At 41.5% G+C, this 27,290-nt stretch overlaps 2 protein-coding genes across 2 annotated transcripts; one reads left to right on the top strand and one right to left on the bottom strand.

Annotated features, from left to right (window-relative positions):
* The first annotated feature begins 3,125 nt into the window (after positions 1–3,125).
* LOC131254898 (uncharacterized) lies at positions 3,126–4,379 on the top strand. Its single transcript, XM_058255601.1, has 2 exons — positions 3,126–3,839; positions 4,137–4,379. Exons 1-2 carry the CDS (start codon positions 3,126–3,128, stop codon positions 4,377–4,379), a joined length of 957 nt encoding a protein of 318 aa, XP_058111584.1.
* A 4,251-nt stretch (positions 4,380–8,630) lies between these two features.
* On the bottom strand, positions 8,631–26,998 carry LOC131257016 (aspartate aminotransferase, chloroplastic). Its single transcript, XM_058258171.1, has 12 exons — positions 26,920–26,998; positions 26,673–26,786; positions 26,451–26,513; positions 13,410–13,601; positions 13,178–13,216; positions 12,992–13,081; positions 12,767–12,875; positions 12,276–12,385; positions 11,240–11,383; positions 10,995–11,161; positions 10,621–10,885; positions 8,631–9,213 (listed from the first exon to the last, which is right to left on the bottom strand). Exons 2-12 carry the CDS (start codon positions 26,736–26,738, stop codon positions 9,082–9,084), a joined length of 1,377 nt encoding a protein of 458 aa, XP_058114154.1. The 5' UTR covers positions 26,739–26,786; positions 26,920–26,998; the 3' UTR covers positions 8,631–9,081.
* Between the last annotated feature and the right edge of the window lie 292 nt (positions 26,999–27,290).

The following is a 27,290-nucleotide window of genomic DNA, read 5'->3' as shown; positions in this document are numbered from 1 at the left end:
CCAAACAGTACTGTCGAAACTTCCGGGCCAAGCATCGTATAAAACTTCACAGACACTTGATTGTGTCATTTGGAGATTTGTATCCATGGCAGCCTAAAAAGCAGCATAAACCATGGAGAGAGCATCCAACAACACTACCCTCAATGCTTTAAGGTAGGAGATAAAACTGATCCTTGAAGTAACTCTGATCTGCTGCACCAGGAACTTGCCGTGTGATGGGCCATCCCTGGAAGAAGCATCGAGACTTTTGTAAGGGTCCAATCCATACTAAACTTTAATAGTGGAATTTTGTTCCCACAGGTGAACACATCAGCAATTTCATGCAAGAATAAAACTGGAGGATTTCCTCGAAAGATTTAAAGAAAAAGCCAACATTGTATCTGATGACCATGATACAATGAACTTTGGAGGAAAAAATGTCAAAAAAAAAAAAAAAAAAAAAAACCTGATCAGAGTACCGAAATAATACAATCGTTGTACCATGAAGATTCTCTAGTTAAGCATACATGGGCAAAAGTAATGCTAGGATGGGCAACCTCCAAGGAAGAACTTGTTTTGGTCCTCTCCAAGTAGTTGGGATGAGACTTAGATGATGATTATGATGATATTGTGCATCTTGGATGAATAAAAGGTATATTAATAAAGCCAACCGGCAATTTCCTGCTTACTTTCATGTTTGAAAGGCCAGCCAAGCTTCAACCGACTCCACTATATCAGGTAGTGTTGGGCAGTAGGGATGCATTGCCATATATATATATATATATATATATATATATATATATATATGAGCATTGCAGAAATGAGGATGTTGAAATGGATGTGTGATAAAACTTCAGAGAATAGGTGAAGAGCTCATTGAGATTGCTCAAACATGTGCTACAAAGGCGGAGACAACATTAGTAAAGAGGGGAATTTTGATTAGGGTTGGCAGAGCTGAGAGAAGGATCTGGAGAGATGTAAAATGTCATGGATTGAGGTGGTATGAAGGAACATGAAGACCAATTCACTTACCCAGGATAAGTCCTTGGGTATGGAAAACTCAAGAGGCCCATTTTAATGGAGGAGTGCGACCCCCCGTGGACGAAGGTAGGTCCCCGTAAACCCCTACGCTCCTCCTTCTCCCTTTTCGCTGCAAGCCTCTCCTACGACACTTCTATCGAAGATCTCCGCTGGATTTTCGGGCGTTTTGGTAAACTGAAAGATGTCTTCATCCCATGGAATCGGGCGCTCAACCGATCAAGAGGCTTTGCCTTCATCCGTTTCATGTATAAACAAGAGGCCTTCAACGCCATTTAATGCCTCCATGACAGAAGGATTGATGGGAGAATAGTGCACATTGATTGGGCCAAAAATCATTATCTAGGGCACATACAGAAGCAAAAACGCCAAGATTGTGGCACGGACCTCCCTAGTAGATTTCCTACATCGAGAAACCCCTCAAGACCCTCAGCTCACCGACAGACAGGTTCCCTAAGGGGGCCGTCTTTCAAGGATGTTTTGAAGTCAAGACACAAGGAGACCGAGGCAACTAGATCTCATCCGTCAAGACCTCCATTAGCGGATAGAGAGGCCCCTGATCTTGCTATGATCCCAATGGACGACCGATCGGTAACTCAACTCCTTCAAGCTCTCTCTTGCGCCCTCACCGTCACAATCTTAGACGAAAGGGTTTCCATCCTCCACCTCATAGATGAGTTCCGAGTTTCGCAACATGCCAGATTTCAAGTAGATTTCACTCGAGTTGCTCCCCGTCAGATTCTTTTGAAATTCCAATCCAAAGAAGAACGATCGATTTTCCCTGCTGATCTAGCCCTTCACAAGAGAATGAAGATCTCTTCAGTTGATGAATGGACGCCGAATTCGACTTCCTTTCGTTATGGGGTCTGGATTCGTATCTATGGAATCCCACCACACGCTTGGTTCCTAGAGGCCATTGGAAGTGTAGCTACACGCTTTGGGAAGGTGATGGAGATAGACAGTCTAACTTCGTTGGGGGTTTTCCAAGGATTTGCTCGCATCCGTATCATACCGTCTCCCTCTCTTCTCATCCATCAGCCTAGATTCTTGGTGGTCCTTGTGAAAGTCTTCCCCATTTATGGCTATATTGAGGATAGGTTAACAGAGGCCTTTAAGGCTTGTCCCCCTCCATCGCCTCCCCAGAGGGCTCCAACCACGAAAGATTGGGTGTTGCATTCCTTCGCTGATCACTGCCACCCAGAAATTGTTCGACCGAATGCCGCTACCAGTCCAAATCCCTCCCGCTCGTGGACCCAGGCCTGTTCCCTCCCCATTCTGCCTCCTGATCCGGATCCTTGTGTCAATTCGCTCCCGGGGCCTCATGCAAATCAATCCCCCCGTAAGCAAGACCCAAGCCCGCTCCCTCTCATGCCTTCCCCATCCCGAGCCTCCTCCCCTCCTATTGGAATTCCCCATCCAATCCTCTCCTAATTCCCTAAATCCTAACACCTCCCTTAACCTTTCAACCCCTTCGCAAGCTTTAATCCCCTTCCGTCCTTTGTTACTGGCCCTCCTTTCTGCTAGCCCTGTTCCCCTAGACTGCAGGCACTCTCTAGGTGTTCTGCCGAACACACCTGATTCTGCATCTTTGGGACCAACCTCATTAGTAACGCCGTGCTTGACTCCCCGTCCCATTCAAGTCATTTCGGGAGACTGTCCCACCTCCCTCAGATGCTTCTTGCGTCGGAATAAAGCCCGTTCGGAGGGTTGCTCGCCTCTTCAACAACTCAAGAAATTCAGTCGTCTGGATTCTAGTAAGCACTCTCAGGGCTGTTGGATTCATAAAGAAAACTTAAACAATAGGATCAACAAGCAGAGCTACATTCAAGCTGACAATGCGGCAGAATTTTCGGTGGATCTGTCGCCTTTGTTCGACCAAGATCAACCCAATTCCTATAACCAAGACCCAGTAGTTCCTTCAGCCTTACAGAAGCAGTCACGTTAGTCTGAGTTACAAACCCCTACTCGAGCTGAAGCCCTTCCTCCAACTATCACTTATTCCAGAAAACAGTGCAACAAAGCTACGTCAGATTTTCAAGCTCCGGGTGAATGGAACAGTAGACTACGCAAGCTGAAGCGTCGAGCAGTGAATTCAGGATGTGTCACGGATGGATAATGCGATCATTTGGAATGCGCATGGTGTTGGTAATGCACCTACGGTCACTTCTCTTAAACAGATAGTCAGCAAATATAATCCCTGTCTTCTAGCGATCCTTGAACCAATGCAACCTGATAGAAAAAGAGTTTCTTTGGGCCTCAAATTGGGATTTCATTGCTCCTTTTCTAATGGCGATCAGGGAGGTAAAGTATGGATCTACTCCAGGAATCAGCTGAATGCTTTGTCGGTCTCAGTCTCAAATCAGATGATCTCGTTATCTTGCAATTTCAACAATCTGAGAGAGTCGTTAACACTCTCGGTTGTGTATGTGCAATGCTGCAAGATCCAAAGGCGATCTCTCTGGAACGAGATTGAAGCCCTTAGTAGAACTATCCAAGAGCCATGGGCCATCGCTGGCGACTTCAATGTGGTGGCTTCCTCTGAGGAAAGGCGCATGAGCCGTGCCCTTGATGGCTCAAGCATGGCGGAATTCTCCGACATGATCCACAACTCCGGTCTTCTTGATGCAGGTTTCGAAGGTAAGTGCTTTACGTGGTGTAATAATCGGGAAGGCAATGCCCGTGTGTGGGCGAGATTGGACCGTGTTCTCCTCAACTCCACCTGGGTGTCGCAGCTTCCTCTTTGTCGAGTTGAACACTTGCCTCGGATTATCTCGGATCATGCCCCTCTTCGGCCTTCCTTCCCCTCCCAAGAGCCCTCTAAGGTCAGGCCTTTTAAATTTCTTAGAATGTGGACTTTTCATGACTCCTTTATCCAGCAAATCAAGAAGGCATGGGATGGGGTATGTACTTCTCAACCACAAGTTAATGTTCAACTTAAGCTGAAGAAAACTAAACAATTGTTGCGTGTCTGGAACAGAGAAGTTTTTGGTAATATCTTTCATCAAATTTAGAAAACCGAAGAAGATCTAGAAGAGATTGATTTCAAGATGTAGTCGTCTCCTTCGGAAGATCTCTCTTGCTAGTTCTTAGACGTTAAAAATAAACTGAATCAACTCCAGCTAATGGAGGAGGTTTTCTGGAAGCAAAAGTCCAGAAACTCTTGGCTCCAGGAAGGAGACAGAAACACCAATTTCTTTCACTCATCGGCAAATAAACGGGTAAGGAGGGCAGCCATTACCTCTATCAGAAATGCGAATGGGGAAACGATCTCTTCTTCCCTTGGGATCAAAGCTGAAGCTATCAGATTCTTCGAGGAGCTTTTCAAAGCTGAGCCAATCAGTGTCAATTCTGATTTTCTCTAGGTGATTCCTCAGTCCATAAATCAATCTGACAATGACATGCTGCTGGCTCCTCCATCATTGGAGGAGATCAAAGCAGTTGTTTTTTCTTTGCTTAAAGACGGGGCCGCCGGCCCTAATGGTTTCTCGGCAGCTTTCTACGAGAGTTGCTGGGATATTGTTGGCGCTTATATCCTTAAAGCTGCGACAGATTTTTTAGCGGGGACTCCTCTCCCCAGAGCGTTCTCTTCTAATCTTATATGTCTTATCCCCAAATCTCAGTCAGCTGCTTCCTTCTCTGATTTTCGGCCAATTAGTCTGTGTAACGTTATTTACAAAATCTTTGCCAAACTCCTTGCTAACAGGTTGAGTTCATTGCTCCCTAAGCTAATATCGCAGGAACAAAGTGCTTTCGTTCAGGGAAGATCTATAGTCGAACACATTGCGCTCGCCCAAGAGATCATTAGAGACATCAACAGAAAAGTTAAGGGAGGAAATCTCATCCTAAAACTCGACCTCGAAAAAACTTATGATAGGGTTAGTTGGGATTATCTGAAAAAAGTTCTTCGCAAATTTGGTTTTAGTCATCGGTGGGTTTAGCTCATGGAATGTTATTAGGGGAACAATTGGTTCTCCGTCTTGATCAACGGTGAACCGATGGGATTCTTCAAGTCTTTTCGGGGTTTGAGACAAGGGGACCCTCTCTCCCCGGCATTGTTTCTCATCGCGATGGAGTCCTTCTCTGCAAATCTAAACCTCATGCTAGCGAGTGGAGGATGCCAACCTTTTACTATGCGTCAGGACTGCCCTATGCCCTCTCATTTACTCTACGTAGACGATATTCAGCTTTTCACAAATGGCAAGAAGGAGAATCTCCGTCACCTCAATCAGTTTCTGTCCTTATTTCAGGCAGCTACAGGTCAGAAAATCAACAACCGTAAGAGTATTTTCCTTTGTGCTAGTTCGCTATCTCCAGCTAGAATCAAGTCCACGGAGCGAACCCTTGGTTTCCGAAATGCTAGCGATGCCATCACCTATTTGGGAGCCCTTCTTTGCAAAGGTAGAATCAAAAGTTCGGCTTTTCAGTTCCTGTTGGACAAAGTGGGCAGTCGGATCTCCGAATGGGCCGGTAGATTGATATCGCAAGCAGGAAGAATTACGTTGATTCGTCATGTTCTAGGAAGCCTCCCTATCCATCATATCATGTCAGCAATGCACATCCCGCGCCAGATAATCGAAAAAATTGAAAAAAGCTTTTCCAATTTCTTTTGGGGTTGGGTTGAGGGGAAGAGGAAACTTCACTGGCTGTCATGGAGTAAGATTGCGAGGCCCATTGACGAAGGTGGGGTGGGGATTCGAAGATTGAACGAAGTCATGAATGCTCACAGGCTGAAGTTGGGTTGGGTAGTCAAATATGGTGCGCTATCAAGTCCTTGGGGGAAGCTCATGCGTTTCAATCATCACAGGGATCTCCTTCCCATCACCTCTCAGCCTCTTTCCCCAAACCCCTCTCCGTTGTAGAAAAGAGTTAGGGATTTCATTCCAATCTTGATGGAGATTGTGCAAAGGGAAGTAGGCCGTGGAGAGATGAATTTTTGGTCTGAAAACTGGATGGGCAGGGGTCCCCTCCATCGCTTGGTACCCACCCCGATCCCTGCTGAGCTAAGAGATCTTCAAGTGAAAGATGTTCTTGGGTATTTAGGCCCCCTTCCTCCCTCCCGAGTGTTTACCTTCCTCAATAGCTGATAGACGAAATTTTCAATGGCAGTTTCTCAATAGCTGACGAAATTTCAGATTGTGTATGGCCTCTAGAACCGTCTGGCAGATTCTCCCTGCGGTCTGCCTGGAGTCTGCTCGTTCCTCTTCCTCTCCTCCGCTTGGGGCCGACTGGCTCTGGCACGCTTCTCTTCCTCCAAAATTCTCCATTTTCGTATGGAGAGTTCTTCAAAATGCAACCCCGGTCGACAGCTGTGTTCAAACTAAAGGCATTGCCTTAGCCTCTAGGTGCCGCTGCTCCCTTGAAGATGATTATGCCAGACCACAATCGGAATCTATTGAGCATCTTTTTCTCTTCAGGTGCCATGCTTTTGCCCTCTGGTCGACGTTTGGTATGTTATGTGTTGTCTCTCCCCTGGTTCAATCCTCTGTTGTCAGTAAGTTGGCACATTGGAGAAACGTTGCGGCTCCCGGAGCAGCTCCAAAATCAGTCAGGTTCGTCCTGCCGATCATCATCCTTTGGGAGCTCTGGCGTTCAAGAAATGGTGTTGTGTTTGACAACTCCCCCATGAATATCAGGGGATCGGTAGCCCGTGTCAGATGGTGGGCAAACTTGATTATCGGGGCAGAGCTCATGGGTGATCTGGATTGGCCTCAAAGGCGTATTCCTATTCAATCGACCATCCCTCTGAAGCGCCCCTCCTCGGTCCTGGTGAAATGGAGACAGTCGACCCCTGGTTGGGTTAAGTTAAACGTTGATGGCTCAGCGTTAGGGAATCCTGGTCTCTCAGGTGGGGGCGGAATCTGCAGAAATGATACTGGGGCCTTTTTATTTGCCTTCTACGTGGCCTATGGGTTGGGTTCCAACAATTTGGCGGAGCTTCGAGCCATTCATGATGGGATGATGCTCTATTTAGAGAAAGGCATGGATAGGATTATTGTCGAGTCAAACTCTCGCTTAGTGATTGCCAGCCTCTCATCTCAGTCAAACTGTCCTTGGAAATGGAAACCGTGGATTGCTAGAATTAATCATTTAAGTCGTGTGGGACTCTTCTCTTTCACTCACACTTTCAGAGAAGGTAACAGACCTGCAGATGCCATGGCTCGTCAAGGTAGTTCCCTCCAGCAATCTGCGATCCTCCTCAATCCAAGATCCCTTCCTGCTCAAGTCCGCGGTATGGTCGTCTTGGACAGGGTTGGGCTAGGAACGATCAGATCTTGTAATTAGTTTTTCTCCCCTTTTTGGTCTTTTGTTAATAGGTGGACGGTCGTCCTCCTACAATAGGTCCCCTCTCTTTTCTGTTAGGGAAGGGGCCTGAATATTCCTTTGTGCTGTGCTCTGTAAAGGTTATCATCCTCAGGTATGAAATTTATTTTTTTGAAAAAAAAAAAGTCCTTGGGTATGATTGGCAAAACACGATCTGCAAGGCGACACCTAGTAGCTGGGACTACGATATAATGGTGAAGCTGGGACAACGCTATGATGGTGATGGTTCGAAAGGTCAGTAGGTTTGGCAGACACTAAACTAATCATATGAGACCGGTGGGTTAGAAACTCAAATGCTCTGCAATGGGTTCCTTGTTTGGGGATGAGAGGGGCTGAATGACCAAAAGACCAAAATTTTAGTCCTCACACAATCATTAGAATATCCTAATTTTTTATTATTTTATTTATTTATTTATTTATTTATTTTTCAGCGCAAGAGGTGCATTTGGTGGCACCAAATATCATGAAATTTCATGATATTCATGATTAATCAGTCTCATTTGGTGCAAAATTACATTATATTACAAGATATTTGGTGCAAAACACAACCTAGTTCAAAGAATGTCCGCTTTTTTTCTAAAGCCCAAAAATGTAAAGAGCCATGATCTATCTACAGCCATCAGATGAAGGATATTAGAGCAAATTGGAGTCGGAGAGTGAATATAGCAAATAGTTTACTCATCACTACCATCCATGCGTAGATTCCAACGACATATTCAAAATTATAAGCGACCATGCGTTTACCACAAATGAAAAGTGGAGTCCAAAAATATGAAGCCCTTAAAAAGGAAACTCCATATAATAATAATACAAAAAAAAAAAAACAAACAAACTCACTTAGGAAAGCCAGTGTCCAATCCTTTCGAAATGGAAAATGATTCCATAAAAATATTAAAACGTCAATGGTTTAAAAAGCAACCTTGGAAATTGACAACATGTTCTATGGAAGAAATTGATATACACGTTTATTGAACAAAACATTGGAAATAGAAAATGATTCCTGTTAACTTTTTTTTCCTCAAACATGAGAACTATGACTCATGGCAAACTTTTTTTTTTTTTTATTTCTAAAGTAATCAACATAGCCAAACAGCCATGTTTATATACGAGGAAAAACATATAAATCAAAAAATTTGAAAAGGTTCTCCATTGATGTGACCTTTTGTGTTCTTTGGATAGCAAAGAAAATAATAGATTTCACAGATCAATCATAGAATTTTCCATAGCCAAGATTCTCTAACACAAGATATAGGGTGACTGTTGTCTAACCATGTTAGTTTTAATAGTGCTCATGAAAATAATCATTAGATAAATTATTATTTGAATTTCACATATCCAAGCATGCGTTAATGAAAATATCAATCACTACACATCAACACAAATCCAACATGGTTCATCACAAGGCCCACGCATCAGATGAATGACACATCTGGATTTTATAGACCTACATTAAATATAATGCTTCAACAAAACTCAAGAAGCGAAGTACAAAAACACTGTATATGTCGGAAAATACTTTGTTGGCAAGCATCCAAGGCTTTTATTAGAACTAAAACTATAGAACGTCTTCAACAATGGCCTTGGTGAACCAAAATTTTATGCTCTCCACCAAATAATTGCCTATCAATGAAGAACTTGTGGACTCAAAAGCTTTGAAATGCTCTTAAGCGCAACTGGAAAACCATAGCAAAATTCCAGCATAGACATCATGAAAGAACAATATAATTCAGGATGTAGAGTCTTCTAACTGACATTATGGAAAGAATCAATGATGGCATCCGCAAGGTATTCGCATTTGGCCAAAGATAATCCAGCCAAGGATATCCTTCCATCCTTGGTCATGTACACATGCCACTTATTCGTCATATTGTCACTCTGATCAGACCAAAAAGAAGAAGAAGAAGAAATCAGATTTTGAGATGATGTAAAAAAGGCAAGAGGGAACAGCGCATTAGAGTGCTACCCAGAAGCATGATTTATGAAATAAAAAATATCAGCACTTTATGGGCCTGTTTGATTTTCTGGCTCAACTGTAATTACCTTGTAAATGAGTAATCATTATTTACCAATGTAATCACTGCATATTTCCCAATGCTGACTTGACCGGTTACTTTTTAAACACTTAAATCGAGAAATTTGCAAAATAAATATGGGCGCCAACGTAATGTGTGTGGCTTATCCACACAGCCCATTCATTATGCCAACTGAATTTAGGGCATGAGCCCAAAAGTTAGGCAGATCCAAAGCTCAAGTGGACCACACCACACGAAATTGTGAGAATCAAATGCCTACCGTAAAAAATTTCTTGGGGCCCTTAGAAGTTTTAGATCAAGCTTATATTTATGTTTTTCACTTATCCATGTCTATGTGACCCTATGAACGGGTTAGATGGTGAGTACAAGTCAATATGGGCCCAGTAAAAGAATCAACTTTCAACGGTGGACAAATTAAGTCCATTATTTCCTTTCATGTGGGCCAATTGAGCATTGGATCTGCCTCATTTTTCGGCTCATGCCCTAAAATATTCTAATAAAACAGATGGACAACACAGATATATCATATACATTACAGTGGGGCCCACGGATTTAAGTCAATATTTTTGGATCGATTTTCTAGGTGGAATTACCCACCCATTTTCAAACAAGTGAAAAAGTAATAATTACTTATTTACCGGGAATTCAACTGCATCATTGAAAATCAAACAGGCCCTATAGGATCCGACTCTTTGTAATCCAGCCCTTAAAATACGGACACTTGTGACTGGGATCTCATCTTCTGATATAAAGAGGCTAGAAATTTAAGAAGAATGCTGTTATGACGCACTGCATAGAAGTTCTATGAAGTGCTGTCTCAACCATACACATGAAAACATATATGGTGATTGGGACTGTTGATCAGGGGGCCACCAGTTTTTTTTTCTGAAGGGTTCCAATGGACCACCAGGTTGACAGGGAACGAGCACAAAATTTAGTGATCAGACAACTCCATGGATCCAGTTGTTGTGAGTAGTGCCCATTGCTTGTTTTCTGAGCTGATCAATCCATTGTTCAGGACACCAACCAGATGACAATCACGGTCTGTTCCCTTTCGGATATGGCTCATCCACAATGTGGCCCAGCAAATCACTGGTCCTAATTGTGCATAAACACCTGTCCATGTGATCTGCACTTCATAGTACTCCATAAAGAGAGCATCGTACTAGCATTCCCCATTTAAGAATGTAGAATAAAAACATTCATTTCATAATCTAGTAAATGCATCATAGTTTAGGAGGGACATTACCTGAGCTTTGTTCAAGCCTGTGAAGGAAAACATGCCAATCTGTTTGAGAATAAACGACCAATCCTTCCCACTTTTATCCTTCTCGGAGAGGCTGTCAAAGAGTCTCTGTCTCACATTCTTTATCCTTCCAGCCATTAATTCCATCTCTTCCTTCCATTCATTGAAAAGAGTTGGATCTCCGACAACATTGGCAACGATTCGAGCCCCGTGAACTGGAGGATTTGAGTACATCGGTCGAGCAAGTCTTTTCAGCTGGCTCTTCACCCTGAAATATGGAAAATCGCAATATTAAAAGGTCTCGAGTGAAGAAAAGATGCACAGACTCAGTTGCATGCTTTATGCAGAACATTTCTTTCTAGGATAAACATGCAGACCTTGTTGCTGCATCTGAGGATGAGCAAACGACGTTGATAGCTCCAATCCTTTCAGCATAGAGCCCAAGATTTTTGCTGTAAGACTGAGCAACTAGAAGCTCCAAACCACGTGCAACAAACAACCTCACAGATGAAGCATCTGCATCGAGGCTTCCACTTGCAAACCCCTGTCAAATATTTCAATTTCATGTCTCAGGTATACATCTATTCCAAAAAAACCAATATATAACAGGATACTGGCATACCTGGTATGCAACATCAAAGAAAGGAATATGGTTCTTTTCTTGAATGACATCAGCAATTTTCTCCCACTGTTCAGGAGTTGGGTCAATGCCAGTTGGGTTGTGAGCACAGCCATGGAGTAACAGAAATGACCCATCTGGTGCAGCCTGGAAGAGAAAAAGAAAACAGAAAAGAAAACAAGAGCCTCAAATGTCCACCTGAAACTGGAATCTTATTTAACAGTAGCAAAACAGAAATTAATTGACTTTGATGCATTTGGCTGCTCATGGTTTCCAAGCCAACATGATGTCAAATTGCACATGAGATTAGAAAGGGACCTTCCTGTTCTTATCCTAACCATGATTTGGGGTGGAACAGCACAAAAACACTAGCATGCTTAACACAGGTTCCATTTTCTGCACCACCTCAAACACCAAGCCCATTAAGCGAGCAAGGGATACAACCAAATACTGCCTAATGAAGAAATGTTGTTGAGTTCTATTCCTTTTCATCATTCTGGAATATAGACAAAGCTTCAGGTGACAATGGCCTTTGCCGGTCTAGATTTGAAGAGAGGGAGATGCAGAAACAGAGGTGAGCACCAGCAGGAACAGTATGCAAAATTGCAGATACATGGTGCTGGAAGCCATGTCTTCATATTCTAGATAGCTTCAGTGAAAAATGCATCACAAGTAAATGAGGTAGCATCAGCTGCATCAGTTTGGCTGATGATCATGATGCAGAACAATGAATGTTGAATAGTAGAAGAGTGAATCAGACTCCTAATACTTGGGTTATTGGTTCAAGGAGCTGACAGCGTAGGCCTTCTCTACCCTAATAAGTGATCCTTTAACTTAAGGGGCATTTATGCAATTAGGAGAAACCAGAATTGGATAATGTTATACCATGATTAATAGGCTAATAGCATTCCTTCTCCTTCTTTATTTTTCAAAATTCAAATATTTGATAAACCCTGGATTATAATTATTTCAACAGCAGAAACCATATGAGTGTTATTGCTGGTTCGACAAAATCATTGAGTGGCATCCTCCAAATTACCTTTATGTCTGCAATCATCCCATCAAAATCTAGACCAACTGTTTTAGGATCATAATAACGATATTCCGACCAAGGAACCCTGGCATCATTGAAAATGTTCTTGTGGTTGCCTGTTCAACAAAGATATTCAACCACGGCTCATCAGTACAAGGTGTTCCAAAACAGTAACGGTGGCCGTAACGGCCACCACCGTTACCATTATGATATGGGCCGTAACGGCCATTACGGCCCCCTGTATTGGCCATTACGGCCCTTTTTTATTTTTTGAAAAAAACTGTTACAGGACCGTTGCGGCCTGTTTTTTCTGTAACGGTCGTTGTGGCCATTTTGACCCCATAACGCATAACAGTTATGACCATTACCATTATGTAACAGCCATAATGGCTGTTACGTAACCGATTTTGAATACTTTCCATCAGTAGCTTTATTATAAAAAAATAAATAAATAAATAAATAACTAAAACACACTCCAGGCAATGGCCATTACATACCCCAAGTCGGGGATGATATCAGAACTTTTGCATCAGGAAAATATCTTTGGATAAATGCAGCAGCAAGTCGAAGAGAACCCGTCCCTGAAAGACCTTGAACAGTTGCAACCTGAAAATAATAATTATTATTATTTTAATTTTTTTTAAAATGAGGCTCCATAAATAGACTGGTAGAGAAGACATTCTTTTCTTCTCCTTATCTATGATAATGAAGAGATGCCTTACTCTTCCTTGATGGATTACTGGATTTTCTGCTCCTAATAACAGCTCTGCAGTAACCTTATTGAATGCAGCCAAACCTTCTATGGGGAGATACTGCAGAGGATTAAGTGAAACTATAAGGCATAGAACAAGCTAACACCTCGACGAATGATGCCATAGAATCCCACTTAATCATACACTTGAACATACCTCTTTGTTTTCTCTGTTCTCCAGCATAAGTTTCTCTGCCTGAAGAACAAATTCATGTGATATGCATTATTGACGTCAATCATTAAAGGAGAAGGATAAGAAGAGAGAAGCACGTCTTGTTTTATGATTCAAAAGAAAATACATCCAAGTTTATATTTTGCATTTAGAGGTCACCCTGCACCAAATATCATGGAAGAAAGCCTTTTGAAATAACAAAAGAAGAAATGCTAACCTTCTTAACCACATTAAGCACGTATGGTTGGAGTTCTTCTGTTCGATAGGCTCCAACTCCAAGGTTAAGCTTCATATCATTTGTATCTGCTCTGAATGCTTCAGAAACTCCAAGAATAGGGTCCGGAGGAGCCATTGTGACGCCTTCAAAGCGAGAAACATTAACTGCAACTGCCATAGTTATTCGGCCAGACTGCGAAATCAAAAAAGAGATGAAAGAAAAATTCGATCAGTGAGAAAAATAAAGCATCCATGCTAACCACTCCTCCCAAAATAACACATTACAGGGAGATCATGAAAATCATACACATGAACCATATTATAGGGAGATCATGAAAATCATACACTTGAACCATATTCAGCTCTTTCTTGAGCTTATTTTAAACCGACTTTTTTTTTTAATGGAAAACGAGTTTGCATAATTCTATGGGAGAGATTTTCAGTCTTTTCAAATAATACACAATTTTATCAGTAATCGAAATTACCTCCACCGAACATTATTTGGACTGTTGCAATTGTGTCCATGGAGTCAAACTTAGCTCTTAGCTCAAAATGCAACGAATTGCCAAAAAATCATGAAATACCCTCCAGTTCTATTGTATCCCAGTGGTATCAATGTGCATGCATGCGCTCCTTTTGCTATTCCACAAGTTCTTCCTCTTATATCGATTTTCTATTATCTTCATTCTCCAATATATTGATGGCTGAAATCCTCCAATTTTGCCCAAGGCTGGATGTGTGCACGTGCTGGGATCTCAAAAGGTGAAAAGAAGCATTAAAGAGAGAATTTCAATGCATATGCACATACTTTAGCAAACATCCCTGACTCACAGGCAAGTTGATGGGGACATCTCGCGCACATGTAAACCCCCCCCCCCCCAAAAAAAATGCACGTACGCAAGGAGGAGGGCCCGAATCGATGACGACATCCATGGAGGGCCTTCTAGTTAGAAGACTGTGTTTTGGTTCCTTGGAGTGGACCCGATCGTCATATGGATCCCACCATTGGATCTCATGATCATGGCCCACTACTCTAGATGATCTAGTACTTTGAGTTTTACTTATTACTGTTATTAGGAATATCATGGACGGTTTAGATTGCTTTGATTAGTTGTTATTTTTCTTACTTCGTCTCTAAGTAATATGGTGCGCACATGGCGCAGCTTTTGGTGTATATGTTTTTCTTATAAATAGGCAACCCCTTATAGGTTTTTTCTCATTGAAGATTATGAATAAAATTTTGCGTTTTCCTGCTTCTCTAAGTCTTTGAGTTGTGAAAATCCAATTGGGTGCGAAACCCTCCCTTCTTCGATGAGCTAACTACCGTAGTGCGAAGCCACATCCATCTCAAATTGCCCCCACCTCCTACCCTCAATATTAATCATCTCCCACAACCATCCCATCTCCAAATCCATCCCTTTTTATATCTAATCCTTCCTCTACAGCAGATTTGTAGAATCAGACCCTACAGGAGGGCTGAAACTTCGGTGGAGCACCGTGCACAAACCGGACATTTGATCGTCCCGAAATTTGGCATGAAGGTGGACCTCCCCTGGCTGACCAGACCCAAGCTGGCCAATTTCAGATTCGTGGGCCCCACACACGTGTGGCCAGGATCCCATGCACGTGCGTCTGGGCCTAGTCGCTTTCCACACGTGTGGATCACCTCGGGTTCATCTATTTCCTCTATTTCGCTCATTTCCCACCCTATTTCCCTAACCTTAACTCTAGATTATCCGAAATCCCAAGTTCTATTCCCCTTTTACAACCCTAGGGTTTCCCAAATTGAAACATGTGAATTCCTTGGATTGGAAAAATAATCATTTGCATGTGTGGATGAATCTACTCACCTTTGATCATTGTTTGGCCTATAATTTTAATTGATCTAGCCCTAACATGTGTAAGCTTAGACCTTTGTGGATCCCCCTTGTTGAATGCTTGACTTTATGTGGGATGTGAAATTTTTGTGATTGTTTCTAAATTAGTATGATTTAAAGTCTGAAATCTTGCATATCATATTTAATTTCCATGTCCTGCATTAAATTTGGTATCAGAGCTTAGGTTTTTCATAGGGGATTGCATTGCATGTTTGGGGTTTAGTCTACTCACGTTTAATTTGCATTAAATCTCATCATATAGGGTTGTTTAGGACCCATTATTCACATTAGGGGCTACTGAATTTTCTGCTGTCAGAAAATCCCCAAATTTCTTGGCTGAATTTTCTGTTGACAGACTCTTTGGGTAGTTAGGTTGCTAGAATTTTAGTAGCATTGTGTAGTTTCCTTCATATAAAGTCCAATAGGATCATTTAGTCTCATTTAAGTACATATAGTTGTGTTAGAGGGTCTTTGAGTTGAGTGAGTAGTTGTATACCCACATGTACTGGTCATGGTTTTAGCTTGCACCCTACACTAAACATGCAGCAATTACAAGAATCAATGAACAATATAACCCGGTAGTTTGAGTCTTTGGGTAGACGCTTGGAACAACGTATGGACCAACGCTTTGAACAGCTTAATGTGCGCGTTACCCAATTAGAAACTTCTGCCCAGGCAAACCCCACCATTGGGGAAGATGTTCAATCTCTGGCAGGTGGTCAGGAGGATAAACCAAGGAATGGAGGTGACCAAGGAATTGGTCATCGGCGTATACCCGTGCACCCAAACTGCGAGGGGCATCATGATCATTATGACTTAGATGCGCAACTCCTCAAAGAAGTTAGAATAGAGGCTTCTACGTTTGATGGTCACTTGGATCCTAAGGCTTTTGTAAATTGGTTGGCGGATATGGACCACTATTTTAAGTGGATGCTAGTCGGGTCCGATTCGCCAAGATGAAGCTTGTGGGCCAAGCTAAGAGGTTTTGGGCTACTATAGAGCAAAAGAAATAAAAGTCGAGGGGGGCCCCCAATAGTCCATTGGGGAGAAATGAAAGAAACTCCTAAGGAAAAGTACCTCCCTTTCTCCTATCACTTGAGGTTGGTTGAAGAATAGCAATCTCTTTGACAAGGTTCCATGAGTGTGGCTGAACACATTGAGAAGTTCGAATAGTACTTGACCCGGTGTGAAGTTGATGAGGATCTTGTACTCACTCTTGCTCGATTTAAGAGGGGCCTTCGTTCTGACATTAGGAGATAGTTGCTCGCTAAAGACATAGACAATCTTGAAGAGATGTATCAAGTGGTGTTGGAGGTCGAGCAATACCTCAAAACACCTGTGGAAAGGCGGTTTGAGCCTCGCGATTTTGGCGTTAAGGCCAACCCTTATGGGGCTAAGCCTAGCACTGAATATCAATACAAGCATTCTAGTAGAGTTCAGTCTGGGCCCAATGATGATAAGGTTAAAGAAGTTGTCAGATCTAGCTCGTGTAGAAGCGATGCGACTAGGCATTTTAAATGTCAAAGGTTTGGTCACTTTATCCACCAATGTGGCATAAAAGAGGGCACTAAGGTGTTCTTTATTGAGGGGCAGGTAGAAGTAGTGCCCCCAGAAAGTGACGGTGAGGAGGAAGAATATGAACCAGCAGAAACCCCTAGTGATGAGGAAGAGGGAGTGCAAGAGTCTGCGGCCCTCGTAGTTGTGCGTTATGCCAAAGAATACTGACAATTGGCGCCACAACACGATCTTCGATACTTACAAAAAATGTGGTGATAAGAGTTGCAAGATGATCGTAGAAAGCGATAGTTGTGCCGACATGGCATCAACCGGCACTGCGAGCCGTCTGGGCTTTAAACTTGAAGCACATCCTCAACCCTATAGAGTGTCTCAGGTTTATGAAACTTCCATTCCAGTCTCGTACAGTTGTCTTGTTCCTATTCAGTTTGAATTATATAAAGACACTTTGGTGTGATGTTGTTCCTATTCAGTTTGGGATATAAACCTAGGAAGCCTATTGATCTTGTCCCTATGTCCCTGTCCCATAGGCCATCAGAGTCTGTAGAGTCTTTTGCGCATCACGTTCATTCACTGCATCAAGAAATCAGGCGAAAGATCACTACTGGTAATGAACATTACAAACTTTCTGTAGACCAGTATTAACGTTTCAAGGAATTCAATGTAGGGGACTCTGTGATGGTTCGCATCAGGCCAGAGCAGTACCCTCGGGGAGCTGTTAGTAAATTACACGTGCGTAGCGCTGGACCATTCAAAATTATAAAACGAAACAGTCCCAATGCGTACGTAGTAGATCTTCCACCTTCCATGGGAATTAGTTCCACATTCAATGTAGAGGATCTAGTTGCTTTTTAGGGGACCCTTGATACATTGTCCAACCTTTCGCTTAACCATCATAATTCCTCATACCTTTCCTTTGATCCATGGCCTCTTCCTGACCCTTCTTCCCAACCACAACCTCCCATACCTACCATTCTCACACCCAGAGAGGAAATAGAGGATATTCTGGACCATCAGATAGTATCAAAGTCGGACGGTGGGTTTCAAAAATACCTGGTTAAGTGGAAGTCACGCCTAGCTTCAGATAGTACGTGGCTCACTGAGGAGGAGCTTCAACGAGTTGATCCTGACATTTTGGAACGATTCAGGAGTTTTGCTTCGCCAGTGGCGAAATCTTCGCAGCCGGGGAGAGTTGATGGGGACATCTCGCGCACACGTATACCCCCTGCTGCACGTACGCAAGGAGGAGAGCCACACCATCGATCTGAATCAATGACGACATCCATGGAAGGCCTTATAGTTAGAAGACTTTGTTTTGGTTCCTTAGAGTAGACCCGATCGTCCTGCATATCCCACCATTGGATCTCATGATCGTGGCCCACTACTTTAGATGATCTAGTACTTTGAGTTTTACTTATTATTGTTATTAGAAATATCATGGATGGTTTAGATTGCGTTAATTAGTTGTTATTTTTCTTACTTCGTCTCCAAGTAATAGGGTGCGTACATGGCGCGGCTTTTGGGGTATAGGTTTTTCTTATAAATAGGCAACCCCTTGTAGGTTTTTTCTCATTGAAGATTATGAATAAAATTTTGTATTTTCTTGCTTCTCTAATTCTTTGAGTTGTGAAAATCCAATTGCGTGCGAAACCCTCCCTTCTTCGAAGGGCTAACTACTATGGTGCGAAGCCACATCCATTTCAAATCGCCCCCACCTCCTACCTTCAATATTCATCATCCCCCACAACCATCCCATCTCCAAATCCATCCATTTTTGCAGCTAATCCTTCCTCTATAGCAGATTTGCAGAATCAGGCCCTGCAGGACATCCGATCGTCCCAAAATTTGGCGTGAAGGTGGACCTCCTCTGCCCAACCAGACCCAAGTTGGTCGATTTCAGATTCTTAGGCCCCGCACACGTGCAGTCAGGATCCCACGCACATGCGTCTGCGCCCAGCCGCAATCCACATGTGTGGATCACCTCGAGTTCGTCTATTTTCTCTATTTCACTCCTTTCTCACCATATTTCCCTGACCCTAGATTACCCTAAATCCCAAGTTCTATTCCCCTTTTACAACCCTAGGGTTTCTCGAATTGAGACATGTGAATTCCTTGGATTGGGAAAATAATCCTTTGCATGTGTGGATGAATCTACTCTCCTTTGATCATCTTTTGGTCTATAATTTTAATTGATCCAGCCCTAGCATGTGTAGGCTTGGACCCTTGTAGATCCCCCTTGTTAAATGCTTGACTTTATGTGGGATGTGGAATTTTTGTGATTGTTTCTAAATTAGTATGATCTAAAGTATAAAATCTTGCATATCATATTTAATTTCCATATCTTACATCACAAGTTATTATTTACAGAGGAGCCATGTTGTTTCTACGTCTGCGCTTAACCCAGCAAGGGCCGTAAGGATGTGACTCACTCAGTCGGCCACTCGGCCTCAAGTGAAATACAAGTAACAAAACTAAAGGGAGAATGCAGAATCGTGTAGGCCCAACTACAAGACCTCCATGTACACAAGGTAGAGAGCAAACAAAGGCGAGTGTGCAGGCAACCAACAACTAGATCCTTGCATACCAGAAGAGATATTAGGTACCATGTGAACATAGACGATAAACAAATCTTCGAAGTACAAGGAAAATGAAGTAAAAGGAAAGTTGCATCACGACGCCAAGCTACCCAAAGTGATGCATGGAGCATGTGGAAGGCTAAAAGTGTGTAGACACCCCCACCCCAGGCAGATAAGCCGATTGAGTTTGAACCGATGGATAGTCAACCAAACCCCAATCCTAAACCCAACCCTAGGCCTAATCCCTAGGAATCTCAACCCAGTCTACCTAATCCTCAACCCTAGGAACCAAGAACCCTAGAGCCTTGAGTCAACTCGACGAGTCAACTCAACCGGTCAGCCTACCCAGTCCAACAACCCATTCAACTTACCTAGTTAAGCCCAAAACCAAGCCCAAACCCAAAGCCCAAAATAAGCCCAATCAAAGTACCACATGAAACCTCATGCAGCATCCTTCACAGCGGAGCCTCCACACAAGTGATGGAGCTGCCTCCCGAAGGAAAGAGTCCAAGTGGAGACCAGCAGCAGCCAGCTTCTCACCGGCCATGTGGCACTCCTCTTTAGGCTGGCATCCATCAAGCATGTATAGCCCCTCTTTTCCATACCCTAAGTGTGCGGTTGATGTATAGTCCACCCAATTTTACATATTATGATTATCAAAAAACATGGTTGTATGCATTTTTCTACCAAAACTAAAATCTTTCTCATTCATGGTTTTTCCATTTCCATCAAAAAACAAACTTAAATTTTCCCTTATGGTTTCATCAATTTTGGAATTACTTTGGATCAGATTCAAAAAATTTACCTCCACCAGTACAAGAAGGATTTTCTTATTTTTTAGAAAATTACAAATTTTCAGATCAACAAAACCAGTCTCCAAAACTATTAACCTTATTCTCCCTATTTTCTGTAGCATGGATTAGTACTTAGGAATACCATATTCAAGGAATTTCTTTATCTCCAGCACCTTATTTAGTTAGACGTTTTAAAAGTAAATGGTGGAAACAATTCAAGTTAGACGGACTTTTAAAATCTACCCTTCAAAAAAAATTTCAATCCCCATCTTTCAAAATCTCAATCAATCTCTACCCAAGATCAACCGTTACTAGTCCCGAACTAGTATTCATTATAAAGTAATGAATACTAGTGTAGTACCAAGAGTTATTAAAGGAAGTCATAAAGGTCAAATTATATTATTACAAACAGATACGAATAAAGCAAATACAATAGTCCCAAAAGCAATAACATGGAATTAAATTCAATTACCACAAAGTTGGAATTTAACATAATTACAACCTCCTCAACAAGTAGAAAATAGAAATTTAGAACAAATAATTCAACATTCAAATGGATCAGTAGAAATTCGACTTAACACTATTAAACATGTTACATTAAACATACAAGATATCGACAATAGTAGACGATTATCATTTTCTAAAATAAAAACACCACAAACTCAACCGGAAATTATAACAAGAAGTAGACGATCAGATGACGAAATAAGAACTACTATTACAGAATGACCTAAAATACAAGGAACTAGAACACAATCTAACATTACTCAACCATATTATACAACACATTAAGAAGATCAAGATAATTTATCACCAACACAATCACAAATGGATCCAGAAATATTTGTAATAGAAAAAAATTTACTATAAATAAACAGTTTATAAGTAATGAGTTTAACCAAGACTATAATAAATAAAATAGGAAAAAATTTTATAGAATATTTCCACAACAATATAAACAAGATTATACGGAAGAAATACATTTAAATATTGTAGACAATATAAAGAAAATATCTCATTCTTTCAATGGTTTAATAATTGGCGTAATAAATCCTATTCTACACAATTAAACCCTAAACAAGTAAATGTAACTACAAAAACAACTCAGGAATGGAAGACAACAGAAAATAAAACTATTACTTCCACACATCCTCCAGATGCAATTCAATTAGATATAAAAAATACCGAAATCCAAGCTACACCTTTTAGAAGTATACAAAATAGTAAATTAATTAATCCAACTAACTTTACCATAATGAAATGAGTAAAAACTATAATAAACCAAAATAATTATTCCAATCAATACTTACAAACAATAGGAAACCAAACAAATAAAATAGAAAATGTTACAAATAAGATAAAACACCTAACTGAAAAATTATATAATACTTCACTAGACTCTATTTCTATACAATTTTCATCTAACATTAATAATCAAGTACCTCTATTTAAACCACATGAATTCCCCAAAACCATGCAATTTGCTCTTAAAGATTCAACAGAAGAAATGTCAGAAGAAATCACAAAAAAAAATTAGCTAATATATCTATTCCTGAATCAATTAACAATACTGATAAACATATATCCCCTTTAGAAAGAACTCACTCTGATCTAGAATTTAATGAGATTAAATATACTACTCATTTCCCTACAACTAGAAATTATTATTCCAGACCCACTCCAATTGATCTACTATTTGAAGAACGTAACCAAATTACTCAAAGTGCTTATTCTAGTGGCTTTATATACAAATGGAACATAGATGGTATGTCCGAGTATAATATCATTAACTTAGTTCATAAATCTACCAAAACCAAAATCTTTCTCATTTATGGTTTTTCCATTTCCATCAAAAAGCAGACTTAAATTTTCCCTTATGGTTTCATCAATTTTGGAATTACTTTAGACCAGATTCAAAAAATTTACCTCTACCAGTACAAGAAGGATTTTCTTATTTTTTAGAAAATTACAAATTTTCAGACCAACAAAACCAGTCTCCAAAACTATTAACATTTTTCTCCCTATTTTCTGTAGCAAAAATATAAAAATGGAAAAGAAAGTGCTTAAAGGAATATAAAGAGGCATTCTTAATTTTATACTTAAAACCTTGAATAATGAAAACTTTTCTTAAGATTACAAGACTTGATACAAAGATTGCAAAATAAATACTTACAAACTAAATTTGCTTGGAAGAAATTACAAGCTTGAGGAGATACATGATGCAGAGTTACACTTGTTTTACAGAAATTGGGTTAGTAGAAGAGGCTTTATTTCTTTGAAAATTGTGAGTGAGAGTGACTAAGTGATGCCTCCTTCTATGGAGGAGAGAGCTTTAAATAGACTGCGGATTTGAGCTTGGTTGAAATCCGGAAGTTGCCTGGAATATGCTTGAAGCGAACTATGCTTGTTTTTTACAATTATCTGCTGGTTGCTACAGTACTTTTGTGCTGCTACAGTTGATTGATAAAATAATCTTGTCGGTTTGTTTTCTTGTAAAGCTGGCATGCTACAGTGACTGCTACGGTTGATTGCTACAGTAATCTTGTCGGTTTGTCTTCTTGTAGAGCTGGCATCTCTAGAATATTCTTGAAAAATCCTTAATGTTGTGACTATGATGCTGCTTTTGTTATTAACTACTAATGTGATATAGCTATTACAATTGTGATATAAAATCTATCCCATAACAATCACTTCATTTTGCTGTAAATAATGAGTACTTGAAACTTCAGAGTTTTCTTCCGGTCCTAATGCTGATGCTGCTTCATTTAATATCGTAACAATGTACTGTAAGTACTGGCCTCGATGTTTGGTCAAATTACCTGGAGAGGTACTATTGTCTTCCAGAGGAGAGAGAGAGAGAGAGAGAGAGAGAGAGAGAGAGAGAGATTCTAGGGTTTGGAATGGCCATGTCCTCACTTTTATTAAAGAGGAGAATTACAAGTTCGGGCCTAACCCACTAACGTCCAAGCCTATATACAATCAAACATATTCTTTAACACTCTCCCTCAAGCTTTAGCATATATGTTAATACTGCGTAGCATGTTACATATAACTATACTTTGTGTGTATGGTAGACCCTTGCTAAAAAAAGCTAAAAAAATTGACTAGTTGGTCCTGGATGACACGTGTTTCATAACAACCTCCTTGAATGCAACATTTTCCTAGATAAAGTACTGTAGCACGAAAGTACTATAGCAACAAGCAAATAATTGCAAAAAACAAGCATAGTTCCCTTCAAGTATCTTCCAGGCAACTTGCGGACTTCAACCAAGCTTAAATCCGCAGTGTATATAAAGCTCTCTCCTCCATAGAAGGAGGCATCACTCAGTCACTCTCACTCACAATTTTCAGATAAATAAAGTCTCTTCTACTAACCCAATCCTGTAAAACAAGTGTAACTCTGCATCATGTATCTCCTCAAGCTTGTAATTTCTTCCAAACAAATTTAGCTTGTAAGTATTTATTTTGCAATCTTTGTATCAAGTCTTGTAATCTTAAGAAAAATTTTCATTATTCAAAGCTTTAAGCATAAAATTAAGAATGTCTCTTTATATTCCCTATGCAAACTTCACTCAACTTATCCATGTTGGAGAGCAAGTAGAAGCAGGAATACGTGCAGGGACGACTCCTCGTGGCCTCATTAGGCCAAACCAGTCAAACAGAACAAAATCGAAGGAATACCTGTGGGATATGGGAATAGAAATGGCAACGATTCCACCCATCTCTTGGCAGAAGCAAATAACATTATCGCCACAACTCAAGGCACCCAGCAAGCGCCTCAACAAGGACGCCAGCAATACCGCCCTCAGTATCAACAATGGATATATCAATTGTCACCTCTGCCGTAGCAAAACCCACAGCCACAACCTCCACAATCACAGCAGTAGCAATAGAAACCCAGGAGAAATGCCCAGTACCCCCATCAGAACTGGTGGATGAACAGGGAGTTCAGGAGATTTACCCCACTCACGGAAACGTACAGCCAGATCATGACAACATTAGCGCAAAAATGACTCATCACTCCCCTACAACCCAGACCACCTCCAAATCCTTTGTCGCTAAACTATAATGAAAACGAGTACTGCGCATTCCACCACGGTCGAGGTCACTCAATAGAAAGATGCCTCTCCCTGAAGAATGCAATCTAAGATCTCATCGACAATCATAAGATTTTCATCTCAGCTCCTAGGACTGCTCCGACAGCTCCCACAAACATTCTCCAGAATCTCCTGCCGCAATATCAGTTGGACCCCAGCTCATCAAGTGGTCCATCCATCAATTACGTCGAAAGGGAAAGCATCAATCGCTTCTTCACTCCTCTACGGTCTATCCATACTATCTTGGCAGATCATTCCAATGCACCATTAGTCTCGCAAGGGGTGTCCCGGACCCCTCTCCCAACAGTTGAGCCAATAATCCTTCAAGGAAGGAACACTCCCTATTTCTCATCACTCTTATCAACAATCAACCATGGGAATTGGTGGAATTGGAAGGCTCACCCTCCAGCTTCGAACCGGTCAATTTGCAAGGAGCACCCCCGAGTCATGAACAGGTAGTCCTAGAGGGGGGCTTTCTCCCCACATCCATCGTCATTCCCACCGATCCGGCAAGAGGTAGCTCACAGAAGAACGCATCAGGAGCCGGTAATCTTGGAGGGGGCACCCTCAACATAAGAGCCAATCATCTTACAAGGAGAAGCCTGTGCAATCACCGACGGATCACTTGGGGCACCTTTCCACATGCCACATCAGCTAGTTTATGACAGGAAGCCTCCCCACCAACCATCGGTAATGGAGAGAAGACCCTTTTTCATCTCATGGTAGCCTCAGACCACCAGAGCAATCAAGCCAGAGCCTAGGCCTCATATCATCTATGAGGATGAACCTCACCATATCCCATCTAGCGTAGTCAACAGAGTGGTCCTATAGGCAAGAGCTCCATGCAAAGAGCAGACGGTGATCATCCCTACAGCACCAACACAACCATCAACTTCCAAAGAACCAGCGACACTCGAGGAAAAAGAACCTCATTGCTACAAGTTGGTTCCTTGGCACTATCCAAAGTGCGATGAAGTGGGAAACATAAACCTTAACGGACATTGTGCTCGAAGAGATAACAGGAACAAAGGATATCGCAAAGCCACTCTGTCAGGGCTAGGACAAGAGACAACGTATGATGTAGCAATACAGCTCAAGACGATCCCAACACGAATATTTGTATTGGAACTGTTATACACATTACGGATGCACCGGGAGTTGTTCACCAAAACATTGAGCGATGCTCATATCGCCTCAGACACTCCGCCTGAGATGATTGCGCTTATGATTGGGCAACTCCTCGCTCCTAGGGTCATCACCTTCACAGATGATGAGCTTCCTCCCGAAGGCCGAAATCATGTAAAGTCTCTCAATATCACCCCGTAGTATGAGAACTTACGAGTTCCACTAGTCCTCGACAACGGCTCAAGCCTGAATGTGTGCCCACTCAAAACTACAGTCCGCCATGGAATCGAACCTTCATCCTTCCAGCCAAGCAACATGAGCGTCAGCTCTCATTGGACTGTGGAAGGGGAAGTAGAAATAGATGTGCAGATCGGCCCAAGTATTTCGGTCATCACTTTCCAATTTTTGGACATATCCACGTCCTTCAACATGCTACTAGGAAGGCCATGGCTTCACAAAGTCGGAGCCATCCCTACTACTCTACATTAGTGGGTAAAATACATCCTGGACGACAAGGTAATCGCCATCCTGGCTGAATTTGAGTTTATCATTACAAGCAGCTATGGTACACAAGAACCAGATGTCCCAGTCATCGACATACAACACTCAGATGAAGACATCCATTACCATAGTTTCAAGATCGAGACTGTGAATACAATCATCACAGCCACAGCAGGCAGAAGTCGCACCAATTGCCTACATCAAAGAATTGGCACAAAGAGTAAAAGCAATGCAGGAAATGTTCCTGCAATTCATGCAAGCGCAAGCCACCACAAGAAATGTTCCTGCAATTCATACAAGCGCAAGCCACCACAGCCAACAACCAAGTTGACCCCGTTCAGCAGCAACAACAATCAGCTCACAGACTCTGTCCAGCTTCCAATTTTTGTTGATTTATTTGAACAGCGCGCATCACGTAGGAAATGATCGCACCATCAAGTTATCATGATTTATAGTATTTTGAGCATTTTATTAAATTCATCAAACATAGGCGTTTGAGAGAATGGAATCCAAGCAACAAAGACAGTAAATTCACTTGAGATCCACAGCAGTAGTACCTTTCCCTTGATAAAGAGAGAATTTCCTTTCTCCTTGCCATGTCCGGCGATTCCCACTGCCTCCTACAATCCCCACCAAAATCCAAAAAGATAATAGCAGTAGTAGAAATAATAATGATAATAATAAAGAATCAAGCAAGCAATCTTCCAAATCAGAAACAGCAAACAGAAATCAAAACCAAAAATTCACGAATCAAGAGAACCGAGGGAAAAGCTCGATGCCTTGCGATGATTCTTCGGCGTGGCGAGCGGAGAGGCAGACACGAGAGAGAGGATCGTCGAGGCCATCTCTTCCAGAAGGCAATAAACTCGATCGGATCGATCCGATCAACGCACCTGAAATGAATTTTATCAGAAAGGAGAAGATGTACGGATCTTAGAGATGATAATGGATGAGATCTGACGATCTGAAGCGTAGAGATGAGAAATTGAAATGAACGGCCAAAGATAAGATGCGAAGAGAACTCACCAACAGAGAGACAGAGAGACAGAGAAAGGGATGAGTTTTGTTTTCAGGAGCGGAGCTTTCGAAAGGCCAGTGAATTCACTTATGTAATCTTTGACACAATGGTTGTAATAAGCCCGCTAAAATATATACTTTGTCAAAAAATAATGAATTTCCAAGTCTTGGATGGGTCATACGGACAAGATCACAATGTTTGGACAGTAATAAATATAATGATGCAATTGATAATGTTATTACTTTAGGATATCATTAGTGAGCCATGTGTCCAATAGATTAATAATCTAGTGATGAACATATTACACATGCAATTATGAGAATGATTTTAATACGAGGTCTCACCTTGGATTTCAAACCTCTTGGTTGAGGGGATTTAA

This window comes from Magnolia sinica, chromosome 9, assembly GCF_029962835.1.
Source record: "Magnolia sinica isolate HGM2019 chromosome 9, MsV1, whole genome shotgun sequence".
Lineage (NCBI taxonomy): Eukaryota > Viridiplantae > Streptophyta > Magnoliopsida > Magnoliales > Magnoliaceae > Magnolia > Magnolia sinica.
Note: the sequence above shows the minus strand (reverse complement) of the source record. Positions and strands in the feature narration are given on the sequence as shown.

What these genes read in the sequence shown, in the direction of transcription:
- LOC131254898 (XM_058255601.1), top strand. Translation starts at nt 3,126, where the DNA reads ATGGATAATGCGATCATTTGGAATGCGCATGGTGTTGGTAATGCACCT. An exon ending in CCTCCCAAGAGCCCTCTAAG is followed by an intron (nt 3,840 to 4,136) that starts GTCAGGCCTTTT and finishes AATCAACTCCAG; the next exon opens with CTAATGGAGGAGGTTTTCTG.
- LOC131257016 (XM_058258171.1), bottom strand. Translation starts at nt 26,738, where the DNA reads ATGGCCTCGACGATCCTCTCTCTCGTGTCTGCCTCTCCGCTCGCCACG. An exon ending in TGCTTAATGTGGTTAAGAAG is followed by an intron (nt 13,217 to 13,409) that starts GTTAGCATTTCT and finishes TTTGTTCTTCAG; the next exon opens with GCAGAGAAACTTATGCTGGA. An exon ending in GGATGATTGCAGACATAAAG is followed by an intron (nt 11,384 to 12,275) that starts GTAATTTGGAGG and finishes TTTCTCTTCCAG; the next exon opens with GCTGCACCAGATGGGTCATT.